Consider the following 25,144-nt stretch of genomic DNA (forward strand, 5'->3'; position numbering starts at 1 on the left):
TAAGATTAGCCTCTATTTTAACTCCCAGATTAGTAATGACTGGTTTAACATACTGTGCCAGCGAACCAAGATCTATAGTAGAGGCCTCAGAAGCGCCACCAAAAACCATCACTTCTGTTTTCTGTTCATTAAAATGTAAAAAGTTCAAAGCCATCCAGGCCCTAATTTCATCAAGGCATCTGAGCAGCGGGTCTACTGAGAAGCCATTTATCTTTTTAAGTGGGAAATAAATCTGGGAGTCATCGGCATAGCAGTGGAAAGAAATCCCATGTTTCCTGAAAATAGACCCAAGGGGTAGGAGATATAGAGAGAAAAGAAGCGGTCCTAAAACTGAACCCTGTGGGACCCCACATTGAAGAGAAGCAGCAGAGGATACAAACTCCCCGAGTTTCACAGAGAAAGTTCGCTCTGCCAAATAGGATCTGAACCACTGCAGTGCGGTACTCCTAACACCCACCAACTGCTCTAAACGGGAAATTAAAATATTATGATCCACTGTATCAAAAGCAGCAGTTAAATCTAACAGCACGATAATAACACAGTCACCTGAGTCATTTGCCAAAAACACATCATTAAAAACTCTTAAAAGGGCAGATTCGGTACTATGTAAAGCTTTAAAACCAGATTGGAAAACTTCTAAAAAAAATAGATATGCATTATCTGGTTTCATTAGCTTCTAAAAACAAAGGCTCCCAAAAAGGTCGCAAAGGTCACAATTTTACACTCAGGATTCGCTTTCTTTCCACACTTCTTAGAGGAGGACTACCTCCTAATTCTTCAAGTTCAATTCAATTCAACAGGCAGATGGTTTGAAACTTGGACACAATGGGGTGTTCCAACAGGACAATGATGCCAAACACACATCACAACTGATTTTTGGAATGGATAAAGCAGGCTAAAATTATGCTTCTGTAATGGTCTTCCCAAAGCTCCAACCTACTTAAAATTTGTGGACTATGCTTAAAAGGCAGGGCCATGCCAGGAAACCAACCAAATCAGATCAGATTCAGATCAGAATCAGAAATACTTTATTAATCCCGAAGGAAATTATAGGAAATTATAGGTTACAGCAGGTAGCACGCTAAATGGCGCATGCGCACTTACAAAGGAACCCTCTGACCAAACAACTTAAATGAACTTTTGCCAAGAAAAGTGCTCAAATCTCCAGCCAGAAGCTTGTTAGTGGCTAACAAAAGTGTCTGGTCGAGGTGCAACTTGATAAGGCATGCTTAACCAAATATTAGTCAGGACATTGTATGGATACATTTGAGCCTGTGTGTATAATTTGGCCTGGTGTGAAAATCCAAAATAAAGTCAAATTTATATACTCTCTTTTTTTTTTTTAAAGTCAACAAAGATGTATACTGTACAACTGTTACCCCCTAGATAAGAGCCATTCAAAGAAATCATTAAGAGCCCCAAATTATCAGGACTATTCACCTATAGACTAAACGTTTGACCACTTTTGTAATATTCAGGTGAATGAAGGTGCATGAGAGGCAACAAAAGAAACTGAATAACAATAAGAGTTTATTTGAGGAGCTAATTAAATCACATGCATCTAAGAGCTTACTAAATAATATCCTGAGTGATCTCAAGGGTACGCCACCCACTGACAGAAAAACACTCTGTTAAAAAGCTTGTCTGTAGCGCCACCTTGTGGTTTTTTATTCACTAATGAACTCCTCAGGAGTTCATGCTGTGAGCTTTTGCTTGCAGTACAAGCGCCTGGTTAGGACTTGTAGTGATGCAGAATGAGTGCATTAAAAGTAATTCCAGTAAATTTCAACCTCGTGGTTTATATATTTTTTAAATGCACAAAGATTGTGTGGCGATTACAGCTTTCATAGAGTGTTTCACACTTTGTGCCCATGGCCATCATCTATTTCTGTGGTCCCAGTTATCTGTGACAGTCTTCAGGAATGGTCCGGACTATATTACACCCTCTTCCCTCCCCCAGAAGCTGTGCTAAAGTAACAGCTGATGTCAGTCTTGCTTAAAGACACACACACACACACACACACACACACACACACACACACACACACATGCACAGACCACACTGGCTACTCGGTCAAAGAGAGCCAGCCAAAGGGGAGTAGGGCTCCTGCACCTTCCTCTCCCTGCGACACATCAGCACTTGGCACAGAGGAGGCTCCATACCACGCTTCACAAATCCACAATCCAAGCCTTTAATCCCAAATTACAGCAGACTTAAAAGGGGAGGGCAGTTATCTAACTCTCTCAGCACCCCCATGTGCCTGCTTGGATCATGGAGCTGCACTGCCTTCCCACTGATACCCCCACCACAGCCAGCTCCTGCTCCACGGATCACCCGTACGACAACTGCCCACCTTTTGGCCAGCGAGAGAGAGCCAGGGAGAAGGAAATGGAGAGTGGAGTTGTGTGCCCTGCTGTAACCAGACTCCCAGGCACCCAGAGCCCACTGCCTGGTCTGGCCCCAGCTGTGGCTGAGGTTCAGACAGTGGTCGGTGGGGGAAGAAGGCCTGGCATTTGGCCAGCTCACAGCTACTGCAACTGTAAAGAAGGCCTGGGAAGACAGGCCTGGGAAGCAGAGCTAAGCAGAGGCATAAACACAGCAAGAGGAGGAGACAGAGGAGGAGAACAGGGGTGTAGCTGGGGAGTTCATGTGAACCAAAGCCCAAGCCCATCACAAAGTGAGGATCATCGGAGCGCTCTGTCTCTGTATGATAATCTCCCTGATGCTGAAACATCCAACAGCCTCCAAGACTTTGACACAGAAACAAGTTTCCAGGAACACTTGCAGGAGCAGATGCACAAAGCTGTAGCATCCAAACAAATCCAAGGATTGATGGAGGACGACTGTGTGACTGAAAAAATGCTCAGTAATAGATGTTCTAGCAACCAGGACCAGAAACCAGACCAAGACGAGGAGCATGAACCGGAGCTAGAGCTGGACTCAGGATCCTGTAGATTAACAGAAGGGGACCTGATGCAGCATCACCACCTCCCTACATCGCTTCCTCAACATCTTACACAAAATTCCGCTCAGATGCGTCAAACCAAGTGTCACGACCCACCGCTGTGGCCTCCGGCTGATGTCAAACAGCCAAAACAGACATCGTCTCCCAGAGTGCCCCCTCCATTACCCCTGGCAGACCCCTCTGCCAGTGCTTTACGCAGCCTCCTCACCAGCCTGCAGCACCAGATAATGAAGCAGAGAGAGGAATATGAAGCACGGATAATCAGGTAACTTCAACTTGTTTCTATTTATAAATCCCCAACAAAGATTAATTATGCCATGTGAAACAATATGAAGTGTCTTAAAATGTAACGTGGTGATACTTTTGGCTTTAATATTAGCATCCACTTACAGCTCAATGACTTGAAAAATGAATTTTCCACCCTGTGGTGTATTTTCAGTGAAGGGTAACACAATGTTCCCAGGCAAAGAAAGTGTGCACGTGTGTCCACTCAGCTGTGCTGGTGTGGTCCCTCAGTTGACTCCAAGCTTCACCCTACATCCTGTTTAGTTCACAGATCAGTGAGAGCTGATTCAATTTTGTCATAGTTTCCCACGGATCTCCTCATGATGTGCTATGATGGAAATGCTGCTTGTATACACACGAAACTGCAATTTGGATAACCGAAGTTGGGATTTGGGTTTTTTAGTCTGGAAATGGATGTGCATCTATGTTTGTGGCAAAATAAGAAGAAACCTGCTTTTTTGTTGCCATCTAGTTAGCCAGCAAAAAAAAAAAAAAGAAAAAAAAAAAAAAGAAGCACAGCACGTGTGCATGACATATAGACCAGCTCATGACAGTGGAAAGAGAGCTAATTTAAGGGGCCATGCTGCTGACCTAGACACAACACATACCTCATTTATTACTGATATAGATAGACCAACACTCAGAGTAAGGTAATGCATTGGTAGTAGTGGAGATGACAATCCTTTTAGCTCAATAAGGATGGTACGAAAAGTAACAAAAGACAGATTTAACTCTGCACACGAAGCTTTTGAACTATCTGTTCAGACTTTCCAATGAGACAGTGCTGTGATTTACCCCCTTCTTGATTTCTTTTTTTTTTTTGCATATTAGTCACAGTTGCGTGTTTCAGAGCATCAGACAAATTTTAATATTAGATGAAAATAACCAGGGTAAACACAAAATGCAGTTTTAAAATAACCATTTTATTAATTAAGGGAGGGAAAGCTATCCAAAATTGTGTAAAAAGAAAAAAGAAAAAAGAAAGATCAATTGCTCCCTAAACCTAATAACTGGTTGTGCCACCCTTTGGAGCAAGAACTGTAATTAAGCATTTGGAATAATTGGCAATGAGCCTTTCACTGTGGAGGACTCTGATCCACACCTCTTTGTAGAGTTGTTTTAATTCAGCCACACTGGAGGGTTTTCAGGCATGGACAGCCTGTTTGAAGCCATGCCAAAGCATCCGAGTTGGATTTAGAACTGGACTTTGATTAGGCCACTTCACTACCTTCATTCATTTTGGCTCATCATCACGCTGCATAACCCAAGTGTGAACGGATGGCCGGACATTCTCCTTCAGGATTTTCAATAATTACAGCAAGTCCTCCAGATGCTGAAGCAGCAAAACAGACCCAGACCATGACACTACCACCACCGTGTATGACTGTCGATATGACGTTCCTTTTATGAAATGCTGTCGTTTTTTTTGCCAGATGTAACAGGATGCAAACCTTGCAGAAAATTTTCACAAAACATCAAGATGTTTTTTGTTTTGTTTTTTCAAATGTGAAACAAGCCTTTGTTTTCTTTCTGATCAGCAGTGGGTTTCTCCTTGGAACTCTACAATAGAGGCCATTTTTACCCAGTTTCTTTCTTATTGCTGAATCATGAACTCTGACTTTAACGGAGGCAGGTGGTGCCTGCCGTTCTTTAGATGTCGCAGAGGCACTCTTGGAGTAACTTTGGTAGGTCAGCCATCACTGTTCCATGTTTTCTCCATTTGTGGATAAAGGCTCTCTCTGTTGTTCACTAGTCCCAAAGCCACAAAAACAGCTTTGTAATTCTTTCTTGCTGGGCTTTTTTTTTTTTTTTAAATAAATGTGTTACTGTTTGAAACAAGTTAGCCTACTTCAGTTTGTCAGATTCTATTTAAGTGACTGCTTAGTTTAACACATATGGTAACAATGAGGCCTGGAGGTGCTTTGTGAAACTGAATTGGGCTTCCCAGAAAGTGTGGTTAATCATAGTTAAGTCATGATTTAATAAGCTGGCAGTATTACTTTTTCATACAAGGTCAAGTAGGTTTGGATAGTGTTTTTCCCCTTAAAGGAAATCATTTAAAAACTGTTTTTTAGATTCACTCAGGTTACCTTGGATATTAAAATGTGTGCACTTTTACACAGGACTGCAATGATGCTGTTGATATAAGGAACAATCCAGTAATCCATCCTGTCATTTTTAAATAAATTAAAAATAAATTTGTAACCTTCACCCTATTCTTATCCTTTGTAACTTTAATATTGCTTCTCTTTTCCTCCTCACGTCATCAGTCTGGAGCAGAGAAATGAAGAGCTACAGATGGAGGTAGTTCATCTGAAAACAAATCTCGCACAGCAGCGGCACTGGTACAAGGTTGTGCAGGCGAAGATCGTGGAATCTGAACGGGCACGAGCTGCCGCGGAAGCACACAACACCACGATGCAGAGGGAGATGGAGCAGTTTTTCGACATCTTTGGAGAGCTCAACAACGAGGAAAAGAAAACAGAACACATTGTGAAGAGCTTTTGAGAAAGCTTATGATACGAGCAGTGAGTGCAAAGAGTAGGAAATAAATGCACAAGATGAGCTGGTCATTACACTCTAACGAGGGTCTTTTATCACTATGTCACTAATAAAGCAATGTACAGTCATTTCGTCATGAAGAATCTGAGAATTGCACAAAACAGCATCAAAGAAAGAAAAATATTCACTGATGTCCACTTTATTAGCTGAGTATGGGCAAAAGATGTTGGCCAAAAGGTAATATTGTGGTCATTGCAATCACAGAGGACATCTCTGGAAATAAAAGGAGGAACAAACCGAGATGTACAGTGTATAGAATGGAGTATTTTCTTTTAAAAACATAGTAAACACATGAGATAACTTGAGCAACGTGATGCTCAGTCCTTATCTGCTAAGATTTGGATGGCCACTCCTCAGGTCATTTAAGGCATGACTGAAAGAATAAGGTCATGGTTGTGTACAACATAGTGCATAAGTTCTCGGTGACTCCGTAGCGTCTTCTTTCTGCGTGTCCATCACATGTGCAATCAGTTATGGAAAAAAAAAGTAAAAAAAAGAAGAACAAAGGGGGGGGGGGGGGCGACGCAGTATCTGCACAGTCCATTTTCAAGGTTTATCTTTGACTTTCAATCTTCAGTTGAACTCAGGACTCCACAGTCTCACCCACGCTTAAACCACAGCATGTCTGCTTTCTCTCTGGGAACTTTTAAAAAACCTGAACAGCTGCGTCAGATTATTCAAAGGAGAAAAATAAGGACGAGTGCTGCACAGCATGTTCTCATAAAACATAAAACACACATTTAAGGCCAAAAAACCCCAAAACAACAACAACAACAAAAAACAAACCCTCGTAAAACTACAACAGCTCCCTAACTCTAAAAGCTTTCTGAACTAAGAACGGAAACGTACTGTGAGTGAAAGAACGCACTTGAATGCATTTCTTTGTATAGCAAGAACTACAATTTCTTACAGGTGTGAAGCCTTCATGCAGGTTAAAACGTGTCGTCTGATTTCATGATTCATTGTGTAACTTTTCCAGCACTAATGGAATGGTTTAAAAAAAAAAAGAGAAAAAAAGACAAAAGGGAGCAGTCCACACGTTTGTCAATGAAATGTTTTGACAAGAGGCTTAATTCCCACGGGCGTCACTGTGGTTGTGTGCAACACTCTGCAAGAACACACAAAAATAAATACAAGTATCTTGTTTTGCCTCTTCCGGATGTACAGGATTACGATTTTTTTTTTTTGATGTACACACTGATAGTCAGTACCGTAAGTCAAATAAGGGTGATTGCAATATATATAGATATAGATATATGTAGCTCCACAGACATGTTGAATTTCTTAACCAAACAAGCACATCCTATCTATTTGTAATGAAAGGGTCTACAGCCACTATGAGTGACATCTTTACATACAGTACATTGTATCGGGAAATAAACAGTAACACTGCAATCACAGCTTCCCCTCGCTGTCAGGGGGAAAAGCTTAAAACCAACATCACTCAAGCCAATTAATTATTCAATTAAAAACAAAAACACTGTGCAGAACGCACCGCTGTAGAGATCTGCAATACTTTGTTTGATCATGATTGATGCCATCAGTTTATGGTAAGCTTTTGTTCTTTGTGGCGTAACATGCACTAGAGCAGGTCGCAGTGGGATGCTTGCCTGCCCCGATTTCATGACGATGACCTCTGGTCTCGACTCGCTAAAAAAATAAAACTTTTAAAATACAGGCATACAAAAACAAACGACTCCCCCACCTACTACTGGCAAATCAATATGGATGCATACACCGCATATAGGCAGGTGATCAAGTAAAACAATGGAGAAAACAGAGAGCACAGGTATCTTTTACCTGCAGGCAGCAGTTCCAACGACACAGCGGGTAACAAATTAGAAAAATAAACCTGTCCATTGAGACTAAAGAGAAAAACTAAAGACATAAAGGGACAGAACAAGTGTATGTGGAGTTAAAAAACAAAGAAAAGAAAGGATGATGATGGCTGTTAAGCCCCTTTCAGACATGTACCCTCTCCTGACGGTGTCTGAACACGTCTGCTTGATGTATTCAAACCTGTGATGGCAAATCTCCTGGGTCAGACCTCGTAACAGTTACGTAACACTTCCAGCACGGCACAAGACTAAGAGCATGCAGGACATTAACGGTAACGGTGAGCAAGCTGTTCCCCTCAATTTGTCGTAAACTTCATCAGTGCTGCGGCTGTGTGTGACAAATTGAGGTCACACACCAAAAGGTGTGCCGCGAACGAGTCTTTGTGAGTTGCTCAGCTCACAAGAGAACGCCCTAAACAGTAAAATATGTGCATATTAACATTTTAGCTCATAAACTTGGTTTGCAATAAGATTAAAACATTCCTCATTTTCATTATTCCCACTCATGAAGAGAGAGATTTGTTTTGGAGCCTGTGTGGGAAGGCTTTTCTCAGCAGCACACACACACGCACGCACGCACGCACGCACGCACGCACGCACGCACGCACGCACGCACGCACGCACACACAGAGTACCCCTGTTTGAGAACAACGCGCTCATGAGTGCGTTTACGCTTAACTAAAGGCAATGCTGACAATATTCAGGCATGTCATGTTTGTTGGTTTGAATCCATGAAAACACTGATGTAACACTGACCGATGTCTGAAAGATTATGCTGTCACTTTAACAGATTGCTGACTTCACCAATGTTGCATATTCCATGTCTGAAAAGGGCTACTGATGTTTGGAGAGCAAAAACTGGAGATGGAAGGCAGGCAGACGGAGAGAGAGATGTGTGGAAAATGTCTGTGTTCAGTGATTCTCGTCCAGAGGTCCTGTCAATGTGTCGATGCTGCTGCTGTCTGTGTCTGAGGCCAGGGTTTGCTCTGTGGACATGGACGAGATATCGTTGGCTGAAGAGGACTGGGAGGCCGAACCTGACACCACATCTGACACATTACACACAAAAACAACAGACAGAACCAGAAATTTAGCTGCATATGGCAACAACATTTACACTTCCTAGTACATTGTTACTGGAACATCCACTCACAGCCGCTCTATTAGGTATACCTGTTAAACTGATAATGCAAATACCTAATCAGCCAGTCACATGACAGCAACTCAGTGCATTTAGGCATGCAGACATGCTCAAGACAACCTGCTGAAGTTCAAACGGAGAATCAGAATGGGAAAGAAAAATGATTTAAGTAACTTTGAATGTGGCATTGTCATTGGTGCCAGAGTAGTCTGAGTGTTTCAGAAACTACTGACCTACACAACCATCTCCAAGGTTTACAGAGAATGGTTTGAAAAATAAGAAATATCCAGCAAGCAGCAACTGAGGCTACAATTAACATGGGCTCACCACAGGTTTGAAAAATGTGACATTTAGATGGTAGGGTCAGAATTTGTCATCGACAACATGAAAGCATCCTGCCTTGCATCAACAGGTCAGGCTACTACTGGTGATGTAATAGTCTCTAGCATATATTCTTGGCACACGTTGGGCACCTTAGTACCAATTAGGCATTATTTAAACATCACAGGCTACTTGAGGACTCTTGCTGACCATGTCCAGTGTATCCCTCTTATACTAGCTTCTTCTGCTAATAATCTCGAGCTGCTTTCTTGAACATGACAGCAAGTTCACTGCATTCAAACGGTATACACAAATGGGCCAGATCGCAATCCAGGAGAGCATCTTCGGGATGTGGTGGAATGGGAGACTCACATCATGGACATGCAGCCGACAAATCTGCAGGAACCGTGTGACGCTATCAAAGCAATATGCACCACAATTCCTGAGAAATGTTTCCAGCATCTTGTTGAATTTATGCAACGAACGATTAAGGACAGTTCTGAAGACAAAAAGGCAGTCCGACAACGTACCACCAAGGTATACCTAACAGAGTGCATGTGTCCACAATGGCACATTTAAGGATACCCGTCTTGTGGCCTATGAGAATGCCAGCAGACTCCTTAGCTACAGTACGGCATTAAGATACTGTAGTTGTTTTAAGAGTATTGTACTGAAAGACAATATTTAGGGACAACTACTGTTTCCACTGCTGCATACTGACATCTGTGTGTGTGAACCAAAAAAAACTAAAACAAAAATATATACACATACATGCACACGCTGTTCTAGGATCCTTTTGCGCCTTGTGAACATCAAAGTGAGTGTTTGTTTTGGTGAAGCTGTCAGTGTGAAGTGTTTTTCAAACAGTGACAAGTCCAGTGAGGCTGCAGCTTTGGGCTTATGCTAGAAATTTTGGGCTGATAGAGGAAAACTTTGTACCTGAGCAATCTTCTTTCATTAGACCATTCTTGTTCCTCTCCTCCCAGTCAATCACCTCTTCATAAATAAGTTCTGCGGAGAAACAGAACAGGTTAATGGCTTTCAGTGGTGACCACACTCATGCATGCACGTTCAACACAAAAGCAGATTACAGCAACAGTAGAACAGCAGTTGCTCGGTATGGTGCACTGCTGGTTTGCTTCTCTAGAGGTCAGTGTATCCCACCTTTCCACTGCTCAATAGTGTGCTCTCTCTCTTCCAACTGCTTGTCAGAAATCTGTGGAGGAGGCTGTGAAACAAAAGGAAATGTCACACACAGCCGCAGCACTGATGACGTTTACCACAAATTGAGGGGAACAGCTTGCTCACCGCGTCGGCCTCTGCCGGGTCATACCACACGTGAATGTAGGGGTGATTAAGAGCTTCTTCTACAGATATGCGGCACTCGGGATCAATGACTAGCATTTTGGAAAGCAAGTCCCGTGCTTGACTTGCTGTTATGACAACACAGGAAGGGCAGGATTACTATGGAAACAGGCTTACGACATCATTAAATTTAAGCATTCTTTTTGACAATTGAATACTGTCCCTGATGGTGTTTGGCCAACATGTCTGTCAATGTCAAGATTTGTTCCGTTTTATTTAATGATGTGACCTCTTAAACGACACCATTACACCGCAGAGTTTTACTAAATCTATGCAGTACAGGAGTATCATTGGATACTAAAAATAACACTCTACATAAAGAGAGTATCAAAAATTCTTACTCTTCAATTTGTCATGTTCTGACTCAGAAGGGAAGGCCCAGTCTGGGAAAAGCTCGGCAAAGCTGACGCCAGGATACTGTGGCTTGTTCATCACATAGTTCCTCACAGTCTCCATCAGTCGGTTCATAAACTCTAGACTGGGTGTGCCCAGAATCTCAATCACCTTATTCCACTGGTCGATGTCTAGAAAACACACTTGTTATGGAAATCTCCAGTAAATTGATGGGCCTGTGCACATGTAAGCAAGTGAAAAGAACAGATGAAAAGGTACAGAATAGATCCGACATGTACACAAAATAATTTTGTATGAAAGCTAGCAAAGGTAAGCCTTAATTCACCAAAGCATAGGAGAGATGAAAATTTTGACCTTACAGGATTACCAATTATTACCATTCACACTCAGATTAACAAGAATTTGTGCTCTAAAGAAATGTCATTTTTTTGAGTCATTTTACTGTCAAATAACTACAAAAGCAATAATTCATACTGAAAAGCTACAGATGTAACCACATCATGGCAACATATAAAAAGTCCCTAATCTGGGAACAATGGGTATCTGTCCCAATCCATCAGGTGGATATTGGCCAATTTCAGTTTAGGTTAATTTAGCCACTCTGTTAAGTGAACAGAGCAGTATTACAATCTGAAGAACCATCTTAGCATGGCTAAAAATACAGATGTGTATGGTCTGTTGACTTACTTCTGCACAAGGCAATTACTTCAAAGGATGGGAAGCAATCTATCACCGACTCACACTTGTGCCCAGCATCCATTCCCAGCTAGTCGGGTGTGAATGCAAAGGGGAAGCTGGGAGCTAAGAGGCAGCTTACATATGTAACAAGAGAGATTAATATTTATTGAAGAGAAACGGGAATTAGAGCCTGACCTATAATGGATGTATTAGGAGTAAAAACTTCTCTAAATTATCAGTGGGTTGTGATCTGTAAAATAAATATTTCCTATCAGTGTATAATGAGTTAGATTCTGCAGAGAAAACACAAAACTTTAAGTTTAAACTCAGCCCGAGTGTTTTGTAAATCGTAAATTCAACAGCTGAGAAGACGCGACTGTGCCGGGAGACCCACAAGACTAGAAATATTTGATAGAGAGTGAATGACGATGCAGGAGGAGGGACAACAACTGGCACGGAGACGATGAGAGCTGCGAAGGATACGATCAGTGCCCTGGAAGATGACGCTGCCCTTTACCATCTCTCCCATGATACACCCCACTGACCAGATGTCCACTGGGAACAGAAAACGCACAAGCACGCACAGATGCACACAAACACACACACATAACCACACAGAAGAGATATTAAATTAAAAGTGACCAGAAAACATCAACTAGATAATACAATCCACACTGAATGCATAGTAACATAAAGTGACACACAGAATGATGAAAATCATGCTCTATGGATTCAAATTTGAATGAAAAACATTTAAAATGCGAAACACGAGCTCTCATCGGTTTTGGTGCATCTGCCAGCAGAGTCGCGGCCTGAGGCTTTCATCATAGCCATCTTCAGGCTTTTCTTTCTCTCGCTCCGGAGTCAGTCTCAGCTTTCCACGCCTTTCTCCACAGCCTGGCTTATCAGTTTGCACAGCTGTTGCTCTCTCCCTCATTTTTCATGTGTGTAATTGCACGCACTTAGCAGGACAGGCTGTATTTCGTTTCTCTCTCTTACTCTCCAAGTCGACTGCTTGCTTGTCAGTGGTCGTCAGGGGCAAATACCCATCAGCTCCTCTTTTTCCCTGAAATTCAGCATCACTAAAAATTAAAAGTTCTCTCTCTGAAAATATCTCCAGAGAATCTACTCCAAGTCCACTCAGCCATTACATAAATGTAAACTCTTGGCAGGTTTCACTCCTATTTATGATTGGTCTCACAGATTAGCTACATTCTTTGAAGAGCAGTTCAAGGACTACTTCCATTTTGCAAACCTACCCCAATATGATGAGTCATATTTCATGCTCCACCCTGTAATTAACCCAGGTCAGAAAAGATTGAGATAACCTGTCTGTTTAGCAGATAAATAATATCATGGGTCAGGTTTCCATCTCTGACTGCAATGGCTATACTGACAACTACACGGCTCTACACAGAGTATACACTTCTCAGAATATTAACTTAACTATTGCTTTGATTCCCCCCCTCCAGATGTGTTTTATACAACTAAATAAACAATTCTTGCCTTTAATAAACAAAAATGTCTCAGTGTCTCCTGGCTCCAGACAGAGCAACCAACTGTTGTGTGAGACGAACAAGAAAGGATACAGTCCTTTCCAGGAAAGAGGACTTTGTGAGAAATCATTTCAGCCATTATGCAGCCAACTGACCACAGGTCCACTGCAGCAGAGTGGTGGTATAGTAAACATATTTGTTAACATCATGTTAATGTATCAAGAGTCAAACTTACTATGACGAGTCAAAATCACCATTAATGTTTCCACTTTGTACATGAGAACCATATACACTCACCTTTCACTTTATTAGGCACACCTGTTCAACTGGTCACTAATGCAGATACCCAATCAGCCAGTCACATGACAGAAACTCAATTTAGTCATGCAGACATGCTCAAGATGACCTGCTGTAGATCATAGTGAGATTCAGAATAGGGAAGAAAGTAGGGCTGGGTTTTGATTATCGATTTATCGATTAAAATCGATTCTGGCTTGGATAACGTGATATTGATTCATTAAAATCCTGAATTGATTTCTAAATATAAATTTATTTTGCCCGAAATGCCAGAATCTCAGGTTAAACCTCACAAAATTTCTACAACCACCAAACAGCTAAAACAGTAAATGAGAGCAGGTACACGGATTCTGCACAAAGATGTAAAGACAAAACGCAGACCCGACGCATCCGAATCAGTGAGATGTCGTCTTTCTCACCCGACGGCACGGACATGGACACGCCGTCGGGGCTAAAAGCCGACAGCTCACTGATTTTAAGCGTCGGCGGGCGCTTTGTGTTTACGTGCTTTTTGCGCTCGATTCTGAAGCTGCAGCTTTTATCTCTCTCCAAACAATATTAACTGAACCAGCAGCCAAAGACGATCCAAACTACGCTTCACATAAACATCGTCACAAATTTCCTCTTACTTTTGCTGTTTTGCTTCCACCACAATAAAAATCACACTTCATGTAGAGCTCTCTCTCCCTCTCTCTAAATTGATAATCAAAACCCACCCCTAGTTATTACCCACCAGTCTACGGTGTCGGTCGCTGTTTTTTTTTTTTTTTTTTTTTTACTTACTTACAACAAGAAAGCCTAATTTCTGCTGTTCAATACTAAACAAATTTAAACTTTTTAAAATTAAGCAAAATTGCAAAATGCTTAGTTGTGTCTCTAATCAAACCTCAGTAACTTCTCTGCTCTGCTTCATTTTTGATCTACTGCACAATATATTTAAGGTCATCTGCTATAAAAACCCAGACCAGGAAAACCGCCTTCATGTTTTTCTGTGTTTTATCCTCAGTTACTTTGACACAAAGGAATCTGCTGTGATGTTTACACCTTTGATAAAGTCTCACAAGTGTCAGCTTTCTTTTTATAGATATAAAAATATAGTATATATGTACTGATAAGTGATCAGAATTATAATATTTCTGACTGTCTGAGGCAAAATTTCCCCGATTCAAATCGAATGAATCGAATCGAATTGTGAATCGGATTCGAATCGATCCTAGAAATCAGTGATGATAACCGGCCCTAGAAGAAAGGCAATTTAAGCGACTCTGAAGGTGGCGTGGTTTTGGGGCTGCTGATCTGCTGGGAATTTCCCAGTTCTGAAGGTAGAAGGGAGACCAACCAAGTACCAGCAAGGTGCATCTAATAAAGTGGTCAGTGAGTGTTGTTGTTTGGGGGTTTTTTGGGAGTATTTGAAAGAAAAAAACAATAATGAACAACATCAATTAATCATAAAGTTTAAAAAACCTGGCTTTTCAAGAACATGAAGAGCTCCAGGGAGCAGCTTGTATTGATAAGTCCTGATGTGTTAAATGATTTTTAGACACGCTACATAAAGTCACGTTAAACAGATTATTAGAAAATAATTATTCTGAAAGAGAGCAGTGTTACATGTTGACCAAGTAGTGTTTAAAAGATATGTTTTTAAGGCTGGTGTTGGTTTGTACTCACCATTTTCCTTGTACTTCATGCCGAGAATGACCTCCGGGGCACGGTAATATCTGGTCACCACGTACGGGGTCATCATGAAATTAGTGCAGGCTGTCCTAGCTAAGCCAAAGTCTAAGATCTTTAGTGTGCAATCTGACTTAACCACAATGTTACTGGGCTTCAGATCCTGAAGGGGGGAAAAAAATTGATAAATCTTTAGGAAAACAGGCACAACAATCTTAAAGTTGACCTATTTGTTTAATATAGAACAAGCAGATGGAAACGTAATACAACCATTTTAACCACTTTATAAAAGTTAACTTTGGAAGAATTATCTAAATACAAAATGAATAATATTATTTCAGAATCAAAGATATACTCATTGGCTAATGCTAAAATACACAAAACAAGCAAAAGTTTAAATAAATGCAATTTTTTTCATGTATTAATAAATATTAAAGAGCTGTCAGGTTACAGGCACAACATGGGAAACGTTACACTTTTAAGCGCTATTTAAGTATTAAGTTACTGTGTTTTCAGACTGACTCTTTAAGCCAGCAACACATTTACTGCTTGCACTTACCCTGTGGATTATGCCAGCAGAGTGCAGGTGCCTGATTCCACAAAGGATCTGGTATAGCAGGTAGGACATCCTCTCGTGGTCTAGGTCCATATGGATCACCTGGCATAGGCTGGCATCCATTAGCTCCATCACCAGATACCTGAGAGGAGGGGAACAAGTGCAAACTGTGTTTGTGTGCTACTGTGCGAGAGCTACAAGTGCAAAGAAAAGAAACAAAATAACAGGAATTTAAAAAACAATCAGAAAGAAGACAAAGTAAGAAAGCAGATAAAGGAAATGTGACAAAAGCAAAGCGTGAAAAATAGAAACCAGAGAGCGAATGAAAGCAACGCAGAGGATTAGAGAACGTTGGAAAGTAAATAAGAGGATGTTTGTTAAATGAAAAAAGACGCAAAATACTTCAGCTTAAATCTTTGCATGTGAGAGAAAACCAAAGCAGCCAAAAAACACTTGAGTGCCACTCACAGATCCTGAAATTCCTCCAGGGACTTCTGAGGAGTGAATACATTGATCAGACGGATGATCTGCAAGCAGAGAGACAAGCCGTTACTCTACTCTGTCGCTCTCCTACCTACTGGAGAGGCCCAACTAAAGGCACAGCAGGGCTTCTGTTACCCCAAACCAGAAATGTTATATTTAGTCCAAGGAGATGACTTTAACTTAAATTTATATTACATATGTTCTGGCTACCTCTTAATATTAGAAATATTGTCCAACACAGGAGAAGATGGAAATTCTAAACTTTAACATTTTTCTGCCACAATTCGGTTTAACCTTTATCAAATATTCAACACATTTTATTGCAGGTCGAAAAAGAAGATTTACATTTTTGTGGTTGACACATTTGAGCAGCACCAGCTCCCTGTAGGCGCGCTTAGCGTGGGTCTGGTTCTGAAAGGGCCGACACAGCTTTTTCACTGCCACTGGTATACTGAGGACTGTATCTAGAGCAGAGCTGCAACAAATTTCATCAAAGAGAAAAAAGACAGAGACAAATGTTATCAAAGAAGAAACTAAATGCATCCCAGAGAAAACAGTTTATTCAACAATTCCTAGTTACACATTCAGTTTCATTCACGTTTTAAAAATAGTAAAAATAAAAATATAATTTCTTACGACCCTACTTTAAACATGATTGGGGCTGCGCAGAGGAAAGTAATCAGCTCTTCAAAGATGACTTCAGTCTAAAACCCTGATAGGAGCCCTTAGGGGTAGTGATATTCATTTAAATGTAATGTTTTGTAAAGCCTTCACTGTAATAAATGTTAATACAGTTTAGCTCTTGTACCTAATGCCTGCATTACAGCCTTGGGTTAGGGTTAGCTCGCAGAGACTTCAGAGAATATTCAAGGTGGTTAATCTTGCCAAAGACAGATCTCAAGTTAATGGGGCTCTGAAACATTATCAGGGCTATAAAAACCATATCATTGAGAAAAATGGAAATTATTTAGCTTCAGGTCACCTAAACCACAGCAGTTTAACTCTCAGTAAAATGTATTTATATAGCACTTTTCACAGACAGAAATCACAAAGTGCTTCATAATAAAACCTAAGAAATAAAAGTATAACACAACAATGCAAATTAATAGAACATAAAACAGGTGTGGGGATGGATGACTCACGACTGCAGACCAAATCTACCCATGGGTCTGTACCCATAAAGCAACCTGAACCCGAACTGAATGGGGGCAGTGATTTACTGAAACATGTACAAAAACACATTTAAATACAGTATATGAGGGAAAGGGAGAATTTATATAATTCCAACAAGTTTGAACATCTTTAAACGTCTACACAGCCTGAGCTCTCTGAGTCACGTAGTCTTCAGGAATAGTTCTCCAGGCTTCTTTAAGTAGATTCAAAGCTGTTCTTTGGATGTCATTTTCCATTGACTCAACTAAGGAAATCTGAATAAATTGTATTTCTGTCTAACAAAGTGCCTAAAGATACACATTATATTACATTGGTTCTTTGCTAATATGTCTGTTTTGTACACCTAACTTAAGTGATCCACACTGAATCATCCCATAAGATATGTATATGTAAAATATGTATTTTACCTGGTTAATGTGTGCTGCAGGGGAGGCGGACGCACCGCAATCACGCCTCGCCGCCTTGACGTCTGTGCTATCTGTGCTGTTGTGTTGGTATGTGTCGGGCTGTGAGCTGAAAAGCTACAGCTGGCTGTATGCGTACAGCAACCGTGTGTGAAAAGTGGCCTATAAAGAGGTGCTGAAAAGCATGTTCATGCAAACATCGTCGGTTCTGCCGTGGTATGTTTACAATGGGACTTCTGCTCCTGAACCTCTGCACACAGCGTCTGCAAATCGGGGCTGTACGAAGTCACTTTCATCTTTATGGAGGACTGTAAGCTGTCATCTGTGAGGCGTGAGCGGTGTTTGTTTTTAAACATAGTTCATGGTAGGGCTGCTCAATTAATCGAATTTTAATCGAAATTACAATCTGGGCTTTCAACGATCATTAAAAATGACTGAGCCCTATTAGCACCTCCCTCGTGCTTTACTCTCGCGCTGCTCCGTGTGGCAAATCAAGTGCACCTTTCTGCGTTTTGAACACGCGTCACAACAATTAAGAGGACCCAAGGGAAGCTCGGAAAGCAAAGCAGAAGTTATTTGGAGAGGAGGATAATGGCTGCTGAAGAATGAATGCCATTGGTTGAAAAGAGAGGTAAAATGACTTCAATGGTGTGGAAACATTATGGGTTCGCGTAGCAAGTGCGTAAACTTGCTACGGTGTCGTAGCTGCACCACAGAGCAACACTACAAATTCATTCAATCATTTGAAGGCCGCTCACAAAGTGACATACGATCAAACAATGAAGGAGCAGCAACTTTAGTTGACATACCTCAATGTCAGTTTGATGCAATTGTGCATTGTGTGGCTAAACAGCTTGTCTTAATGTTTGGTTATTTGTATGCATAAATATTATGCAGTATTTTGAAGTTCACTAAACATTAATGTTTACATTTTTCATTTATTTTTATATTGCTAACATTTGCACTGTTATCAGTATTTGCACACTATTTTATATTATTTTTTTGACAATCTTTAAAGCCATTATTCAATACATTGTTATTGTTAAATAAATATTATCAAATAATCGCAATCTCAATTTCAGTGAAAATAATTGTGATCATCATTTTTGCCATCATCGAATTCACGGTGGAGAACAGCTGCTGACATAATGTGGATCCGAAGATCCATAATTGGCCTACCTGGGGTTGAAAGTCTCGATAAATGCACGGCGTTTTGGCGGGTACAACGGCTTCCACGAGTGTGACGCTTATTTTGAGTGATGAAAAAAATAATAGAATATAATTTTATTTTCATATTTCAATATCACAATAATCTTCCAATTTAGAACTACAAGTTAAAAAAGAACTAACATAAATAAAATACACTTCAGCTAAATACTTCCAGTTTATTTTCCCAAATCACGCGGAGCTGCAGGTTGACGACCCCTGGTGTAAGTGGTTTAACAAACAAAAAAACAAAACAAAAATACAAAGCTTCTGAAAATGGTCAGGTACATGGACTGGCCTCAAAAAGAAAAAAAACCTTTGAAGACCTTCAGAAAGCCTGGAGAATGATTGCTCAAGAACACTTGGAAAACGACCAGAAAATCTGGCTCCTTGGAAACAAAACACAAAGAAATAATGGCTCAGGACTTTTGCACAGTACTCTGCAAGTCTGACATTCAGGGAAATGTATCTAAAATTAAATTCAAGCTCCGTTTGATATAATCATGTAGCCAATAATGAATTAAGTCAAGGGTGCCAATATTTCTAATCAATAGCTCCAACAAATGTGAGATTTTCAGCTTGGAACAATGATATTGACATAATAGTACTTTTTCCAGCAACATTTACACTCATGATGGAAGCAAAAACACAGCTGACACTACTGATCACATTAACTGTGTCTCTATTTAAGAGTCGCTGCAAGCTGTGACACTTGATAATGAGCCAGCTTATCTAACATCTGACGCCAAAGGGGCTCAACCGATTCAGCAACAATCACTAACATGTGAATTATACTTCAGCGTCAGATCTACACCGTAACCGAAACTCCATTTTAATCCTACGCCACAATATTCTACGTAACCTACACCTCCCGAGAAATGTAACTACGTGTTAACTTGAATGGTATGGAAGTTTACAGTCTAGGGGGAAAAGGAGTTTTTGTTTACTACGCAAGTTAGAATGTAGATTTCCCAAAGCAGTCTAAAGTTTTAACCTGTGCCCATTTAATCAATCAAAGACTGAAAAAAACTTACCAAACAATGCCTTGGGCGCCAGAGCCAATGGGCCGCAGCTGCTGGTAGCGCTTGAGCACAGTGAAGGTGGAGTCCACCACCTGAACACTGTAGAACTGCCCCTCCGCCTCACTCATCCTGCTGAACAGTCAGGACCACCAGCGCTGTCTGCAGGACAAAGGAAAACAAAACAGATGAATATCACCATGTTCTAATCTCATGTACGCTCTCCTCTGCTCTCCGTTTCAAAGTGTGTGAAAAGGGCTGGAGAGGAGCACACAGCACAGCTTAACAGATGAGAGACAGGCTCAGTTAAATGTAGCATTTTATTGAGGTAAAAACCATGAACAACCCTTCCCAAAAGGGTTACTTTTTTCTAAAACTAAAGATGAACTTGTGTGTTAGGGCCCAAAAAATATCTAATCCAAGATAAACTTTGACTTGATTTGCATGGAACTTTAAATGCTTTCATTGATTAATTGATAACCTTACATTTCTCCAATATTGTTTTATGATAACAGCAGCATAAGGCTGGAGCTAAAAGCTGAGCCTTTAATGTTTGGTGTGCTTGTTAAAACAGAGGAGAGAGAAAGCTAACAGCTTACAGTTCCCAGTACCACGCACACTCACACAGGCAGCATTTAGCTTGAGCCTCTTCATTATTTCTTGAACTGCATCCAGCTTCACTACAAGTGTGCGTTCAGCTATCAGCACTGGATGAGCACATACGTGTTAATAAATTACACGATGTGTTTGAGTGTTTATAACAAAATATGAAAGTGTTTCTTGGCAATAGTTTATGTGCGCATGTGCATACATCTGTGGGCGAGAACACATAATCGTGTAGCTACGCAACACCAAGCAGTCACGGCTGTTTGTCATTCCTTCAGAAAACAGTCATCAGTTTAAAGGAGACCCATTTTTTTCCTCCCTTTGACCGGGAACAGCGAGACAAGCAATCACTGGATTTCGTGGTCACAGACACAAAGTACTGACGAGAAAAATAAAGGATGTTTATGATCAAATGGACCAGAAAAAAAAAAACCCTGTAAAACTAAAGTCACTGCAATAAGCAAAGAGCTACATAAGGAATTAGAAAGAGAACTGCTGTCAGATATCAGAGTGTGTGTCTTTAGTTTAAATGTTCAATTGGAGACGGAAACATTTATTTAAAAATTAATCAAAAGAAAATCTAATGATTGTAGTTCATTCTCCAATAATCAAGAATTAGCGTGCAAATTATTTCAATTATACATTTACCTGAAGGTGATGCATATTCTGAGTTTTATACAAGGAATACATTTCAAAATTAGCTGGAAGAAGGGGTCACATACCACTGTGCTGCATCACACTCAGTAAGTGCCACATTAAGCTAGGCCATCAGTAAAAGATCACTGTCTGGAGATCAAACTAAGTTCCTTCAAAACCTATACATGCCTCAGCTGGGCCTTTTCCATGCCATATAAAGCATAACAGCCACTGGTAATTGTTTCTTACTCTCAAACTAAAGGACATTTTTCAAACATGTCCTAAATAATCTCCAGTGCACATGTGTGTGTGGATTTTCATTGTTCGCTTCGCAGTTTTAACTTCCATTTTGAGATGAAGAAAGAAAGTTATGTGTAAATAATATTACTGGTTGGTATGCACTGGTATAGAGCTATATCAGCCAAACATTGTTATCGACAAATAAGGCGACATTTACTGATGGCACCGGTCCACGTCTCTGCTTGCCATTGTATATGATTGTTTATTTCCTACTGTGGTTTGTTATGACTTATTTGCCTGTTTGTAGGCCGGGGTTTTTGCCCTTGAACAAACACTGGGAAAAAGCCTTCACGTGTAGGAGGTACGGATCTGAAACCTTGCCATTAGTCAGATGAAAAATGAATCCTTCTCAGTTACTTTCTTCCTCTGCCTGTCTCCTCTCTTTCAAACATAAATCCAGCTGGCTCTATGACTGCACCCAAAGGAAAAACTGCAAAGACCTTTACTTCCTTCATTCTTTTTGTTTTTCACAACTTCTTTGGCTTTGTCCTTTTCCTATTGTGCTACTAACATCCCCCTCAATTGCCTCGCTCCTACGGCCTCCTCACAGATATCTCCAATGATGGTCCTGACAGATATATATTTTCATGACTGCTGTGACTGACACGCAAGCTGAGCTTTTCTGTTTACATACATGTAAAATGTAGGTACAGGCAAAACAGCATGCTAATACCAAAGCTGTACTCCACGTCTCAAAAGCACAGATCTTAGGCCACAGGACACAAACACCTTTTGCTAAAAAATACAGAAAAGACTATTTTAGCCTCACTGACAACAGCAGCATTTTGAGATATTTATATTTTTCATATAAGAGCTGGTGTGCAGCTTTTGCAACACACACACATCAAGTTAAAGGATGCTCTGAGGAGACCATTACTCATAATGAAAGCCACTGTAGCTTCATCAGTCACCTGGTGCCAGGTTAGTCACAACTACTGGGTCATTCTAAAGTCGATTCAGCACAAACACTGACAGGGAACAACTGTTTGATTAAAGCTACATACCGCTCAGAAAACCAAACAGAAACATAGGCAGACACCTGCCACAGTTCTGGGCAGCAGGCTCTGAGGAATTTATTTAAAATCAAAAGGGAAATCGATCGTGTGGAATAAAGTTCCCCAGAGATTCCTCAGCAACTGTGGGTACACTAAAAGGAAGAGACATCCCAGAACAAACTGCTTATGAATGATACCATTAATCATTACTAGCCAAGGTTAAGGGCAACACTGATGCAGCTGATCCTGTGAATGCAGATAAACTGCTAAAACACTTTATCAATCACTACAGGGAAAACAAACAAACAAAACACTACTTTAGGTTGATAATTATTTTAAAAAGGATGATTAAACCATGTTAACTACAAAACTGCCTATTAATCTCAAAGCTTACAGGGAACACGGTCATCAACAGTGTCTCCATTTTTCCCCTCAGACTGAATTAAAGGCAGACGTAGCTACTATGACATCATCCACTGGTTTGTGAAGTCCTGTTTTAACTCTTTTCCACATAAAGACGGCATTTAACGACTTCATCCATACCCTTAATGGTGAGTTTCAATACCTCAGTATATATCAATAAACCCGATGACCTCACTAATGATGCAAACTCAGTCTTTTGTTCTATAAGCAGGCCTGAAATATGACAGAATCCGCTCAGTTCAGAAAAGAACTTCAAGGTTTACTCTTAGTAAGGGTGAAAGCCTCGAGCCGAGTGTTTTCACCGTGTCATATCTGGTTGGTGTTTTGAAAAACGATGTGACAAGCGAGGGGTGAGTCTGACAGTGACACCGCAGGCTCAATAAGCACACCGTGTGTGATCCTCCTTTCTGAAAATTAGAATACCCAAAATTTACTAAATGGAGTTTATGTTGTATTGAAGATATGAGCGACTGAGCTCATTATGTCATCAGGAAAGTGTTTACAGAGGTCAAGCCTGAGGTCTGTTTTCCCGTAAACTTCTGCAGACCCGGAAAACACTGGTATCGGGGCCCTTGTGGCCATTGTTCACACATTCTCACTTACACACAGTTATATATATTTACTCCCATGAATCAAGGCAGAATATAATCAACCAGTTGGGGAATATTACCTATTATACAAACCCTCCTGTGTACTATTGGTTAACAGCGGAAAACACCAGCCCACGTAGCCATTTGAAAAAAAAAGAAAAAAGAAAAGGCTTAAGGTACTTCTCAGTTGGTTTCACTTTTCAGGCCTGGAAGCCTTATTAATTTAATTTTTTAAACTCTGTTTTCTATGCAGCAATAGTTTATCAGAATCAGAATAGTATAGAATATCCAGTTTAGCTGGATGTTTTCTTAGTGCAAACAGTGTTACAGTTTTATGCCTGAGAAAATGTACTCAAATAAACTGTAAAGAATACAGTTATCTGGAATATGAATGAAAAGATGGGGGTTACTACTCTTTTCTCTTACCTGATGATACTTATTACACTAATCCATATTTATGCAATGGTATGATAATCAAAGAGTTGATGAGAGAAGTGACCTTCACACAAGCATCATGGACCTCAACATTAGCTCGTGGCAGTGACTGTTCAGTTCTGTTCAGTTCAGTCTAGTCCAGGCTTGGGGGTCTGACGTGGCCTAGACTTGGGAGTTAAGATGGGGAGTCAGTGAGCTGGCTATGAGATCAGATTAGCATGGCCTGAAGCCTCAGCATCTCATCTTGATGTAGCAGAGTTACAAAACACAGCAGGGATGAGTAAAACTACACGGGAGTCTACTGCTGCTGAACTAGACACACCAAATTAGTCTTTGAGAGCAGTCACCCGGGGAAGAAGGAGGATGCAAATTAAAACACAGCAAACTTGGACACACTCTGAACATCCATGTGATCCCACTAAAAAGTTCAGTGCGCACAAAGTGGCTGAATCACTGACGGGCTCGCCTTGCCAATGACATGCCAGAAAAACCTAGCTTGGGCTGTGAAAAAAAAATCCCCCTAGTTTTCATTGCATCTACACCTGCGCTTGTGGTGACTGTGGTTAAGGTTCGTGAGCAGGCCTACACAAATGTCATTAATTTGGACTACATGTGTGTTTTCGAGGCTCTGTGGGTAAGGTATACGCACTGACAGCTAGACGACGTGAATTTTTAGCATTTCATAGCGCCGCACGCCTGCCCTACAACACACACACACACACACACACACACACACACACACACACACACACACACAGTGAGGTATGAAGTCACCCGGGTATGACACACCGTGGCCGCAGCACTGTTGGCACTCGGTGCTTTAACACAGTCAGAAACCATCGGTTTACACAGCTAAAGTTACACCAGCATTAACGACATCTGACTTCCCAAAACCTCAGTAAAGGTACGAAGTTAGCAGGGCCTACACTACCATTGTTTTTCAATTCTGTGGGCAGCAATGCGGTAGTCAGGCTGAACTGTAAGCTCCGGCGGACTAGAGAACGGGCAGCAGGAGGCAGCTGCTGCGGCGAGACCTACCTTCTCCCTTCGCCTCTCCCAGGGCACTCCCATGCATCGAAAATATAGATAAAACACTCCCCGAGCTCCTCAGGCACAACCTGGGCTTGGAAAAGTTGAAAAGGACGGTCGGCCCGGCTGTCACGACTGACAGACCTTCCTTTAGTTCCTAGCTAACTCCAGCGGCAGCACGGACGGACGGGTGCGGAGGAAGGGAACGCCACAACAAGCAGAGACCCAGCACAGGCGTGACGTCATCACGCAGAGTTTACGTGGGCGCAAAGTTTTTTTTTTCTTCGCCAAAACTTGGAAAACTTTTTCTTCTTC

The 25,144-nt window shown here is 41.0% G+C and overlaps 2 protein-coding genes and 1 long non-coding RNA gene across 4 annotated transcripts in view; 2 read left to right on the plus strand and 1 right to left on the minus strand.

Moving 5' to 3' along the window:
• Positions 1 to 25,144, plus strand: part of LOC146524511 (uncharacterized) — a 476,239-nt gene that overhangs the window by 76,197 nt on the left and 374,898 nt on the right. The window lies entirely within an intron of this gene.
• LOC146524514 (uncharacterized) lies at positions 1,544 to 6,837 on the plus strand. The gene is made up of 2 exons (XM_085180066.1): positions 1,544 to 3,231; positions 5,522 to 6,837. Exons 1-2 carry the CDS (start codon positions 2,273 to 2,275, stop codon positions 5,757 to 5,759), a joined length of 1,197 nt encoding a protein of 398 aa, XP_085036192.1. The 5' UTR covers positions 1,544 to 2,272; the 3' UTR covers positions 5,760 to 6,837.
• On the minus strand, positions 5,822 to 25,011 carry mapk9 (mitogen-activated protein kinase 9). Of its 2 annotated transcripts, none has more exons than XM_085180012.1 (12): positions 24,839 to 25,011; positions 19,831 to 19,977; positions 16,359 to 16,488; positions 15,999 to 16,057; positions 15,534 to 15,672; positions 14,972 to 15,137; positions 13,100 to 13,171; positions 10,820 to 11,002; positions 10,422 to 10,546; positions 10,278 to 10,341; positions 10,053 to 10,124; positions 5,822 to 8,700 (listed from the first exon to the last, which is right to left on the minus strand). In XM_085180012.1, the coding sequence occupies exons 2-12, from the start codon at positions 19,944 to 19,946 to the stop codon at positions 8,564 to 8,566; spliced, it is 1,263 nt and encodes a 420-aa protein (XP_085036138.1). In that variant the 5' UTR covers positions 19,947 to 19,977; positions 24,839 to 25,011; the 3' UTR covers positions 5,822 to 8,563. The 2 variants fall into 2 exon arrangements, with proteins under 2 accessions (XP_085036138.1, XP_085036131.1); XM_085180005.1 differs by lacking the exon at positions 13,100 to 13,171 and adding an exon at positions 11,994 to 12,065 and having other exon boundaries at positions 24,839 to 25,008.

This window comes from Neolamprologus multifasciatus, chromosome 2 (genome assembly GCF_963576455.1).
Source record: "Neolamprologus multifasciatus chromosome 2, fNeoMul1.2, whole genome shotgun sequence".
Lineage (NCBI taxonomy): Eukaryota > Metazoa > Chordata > Actinopteri > Cichliformes > Cichlidae > Neolamprologus > Neolamprologus multifasciatus.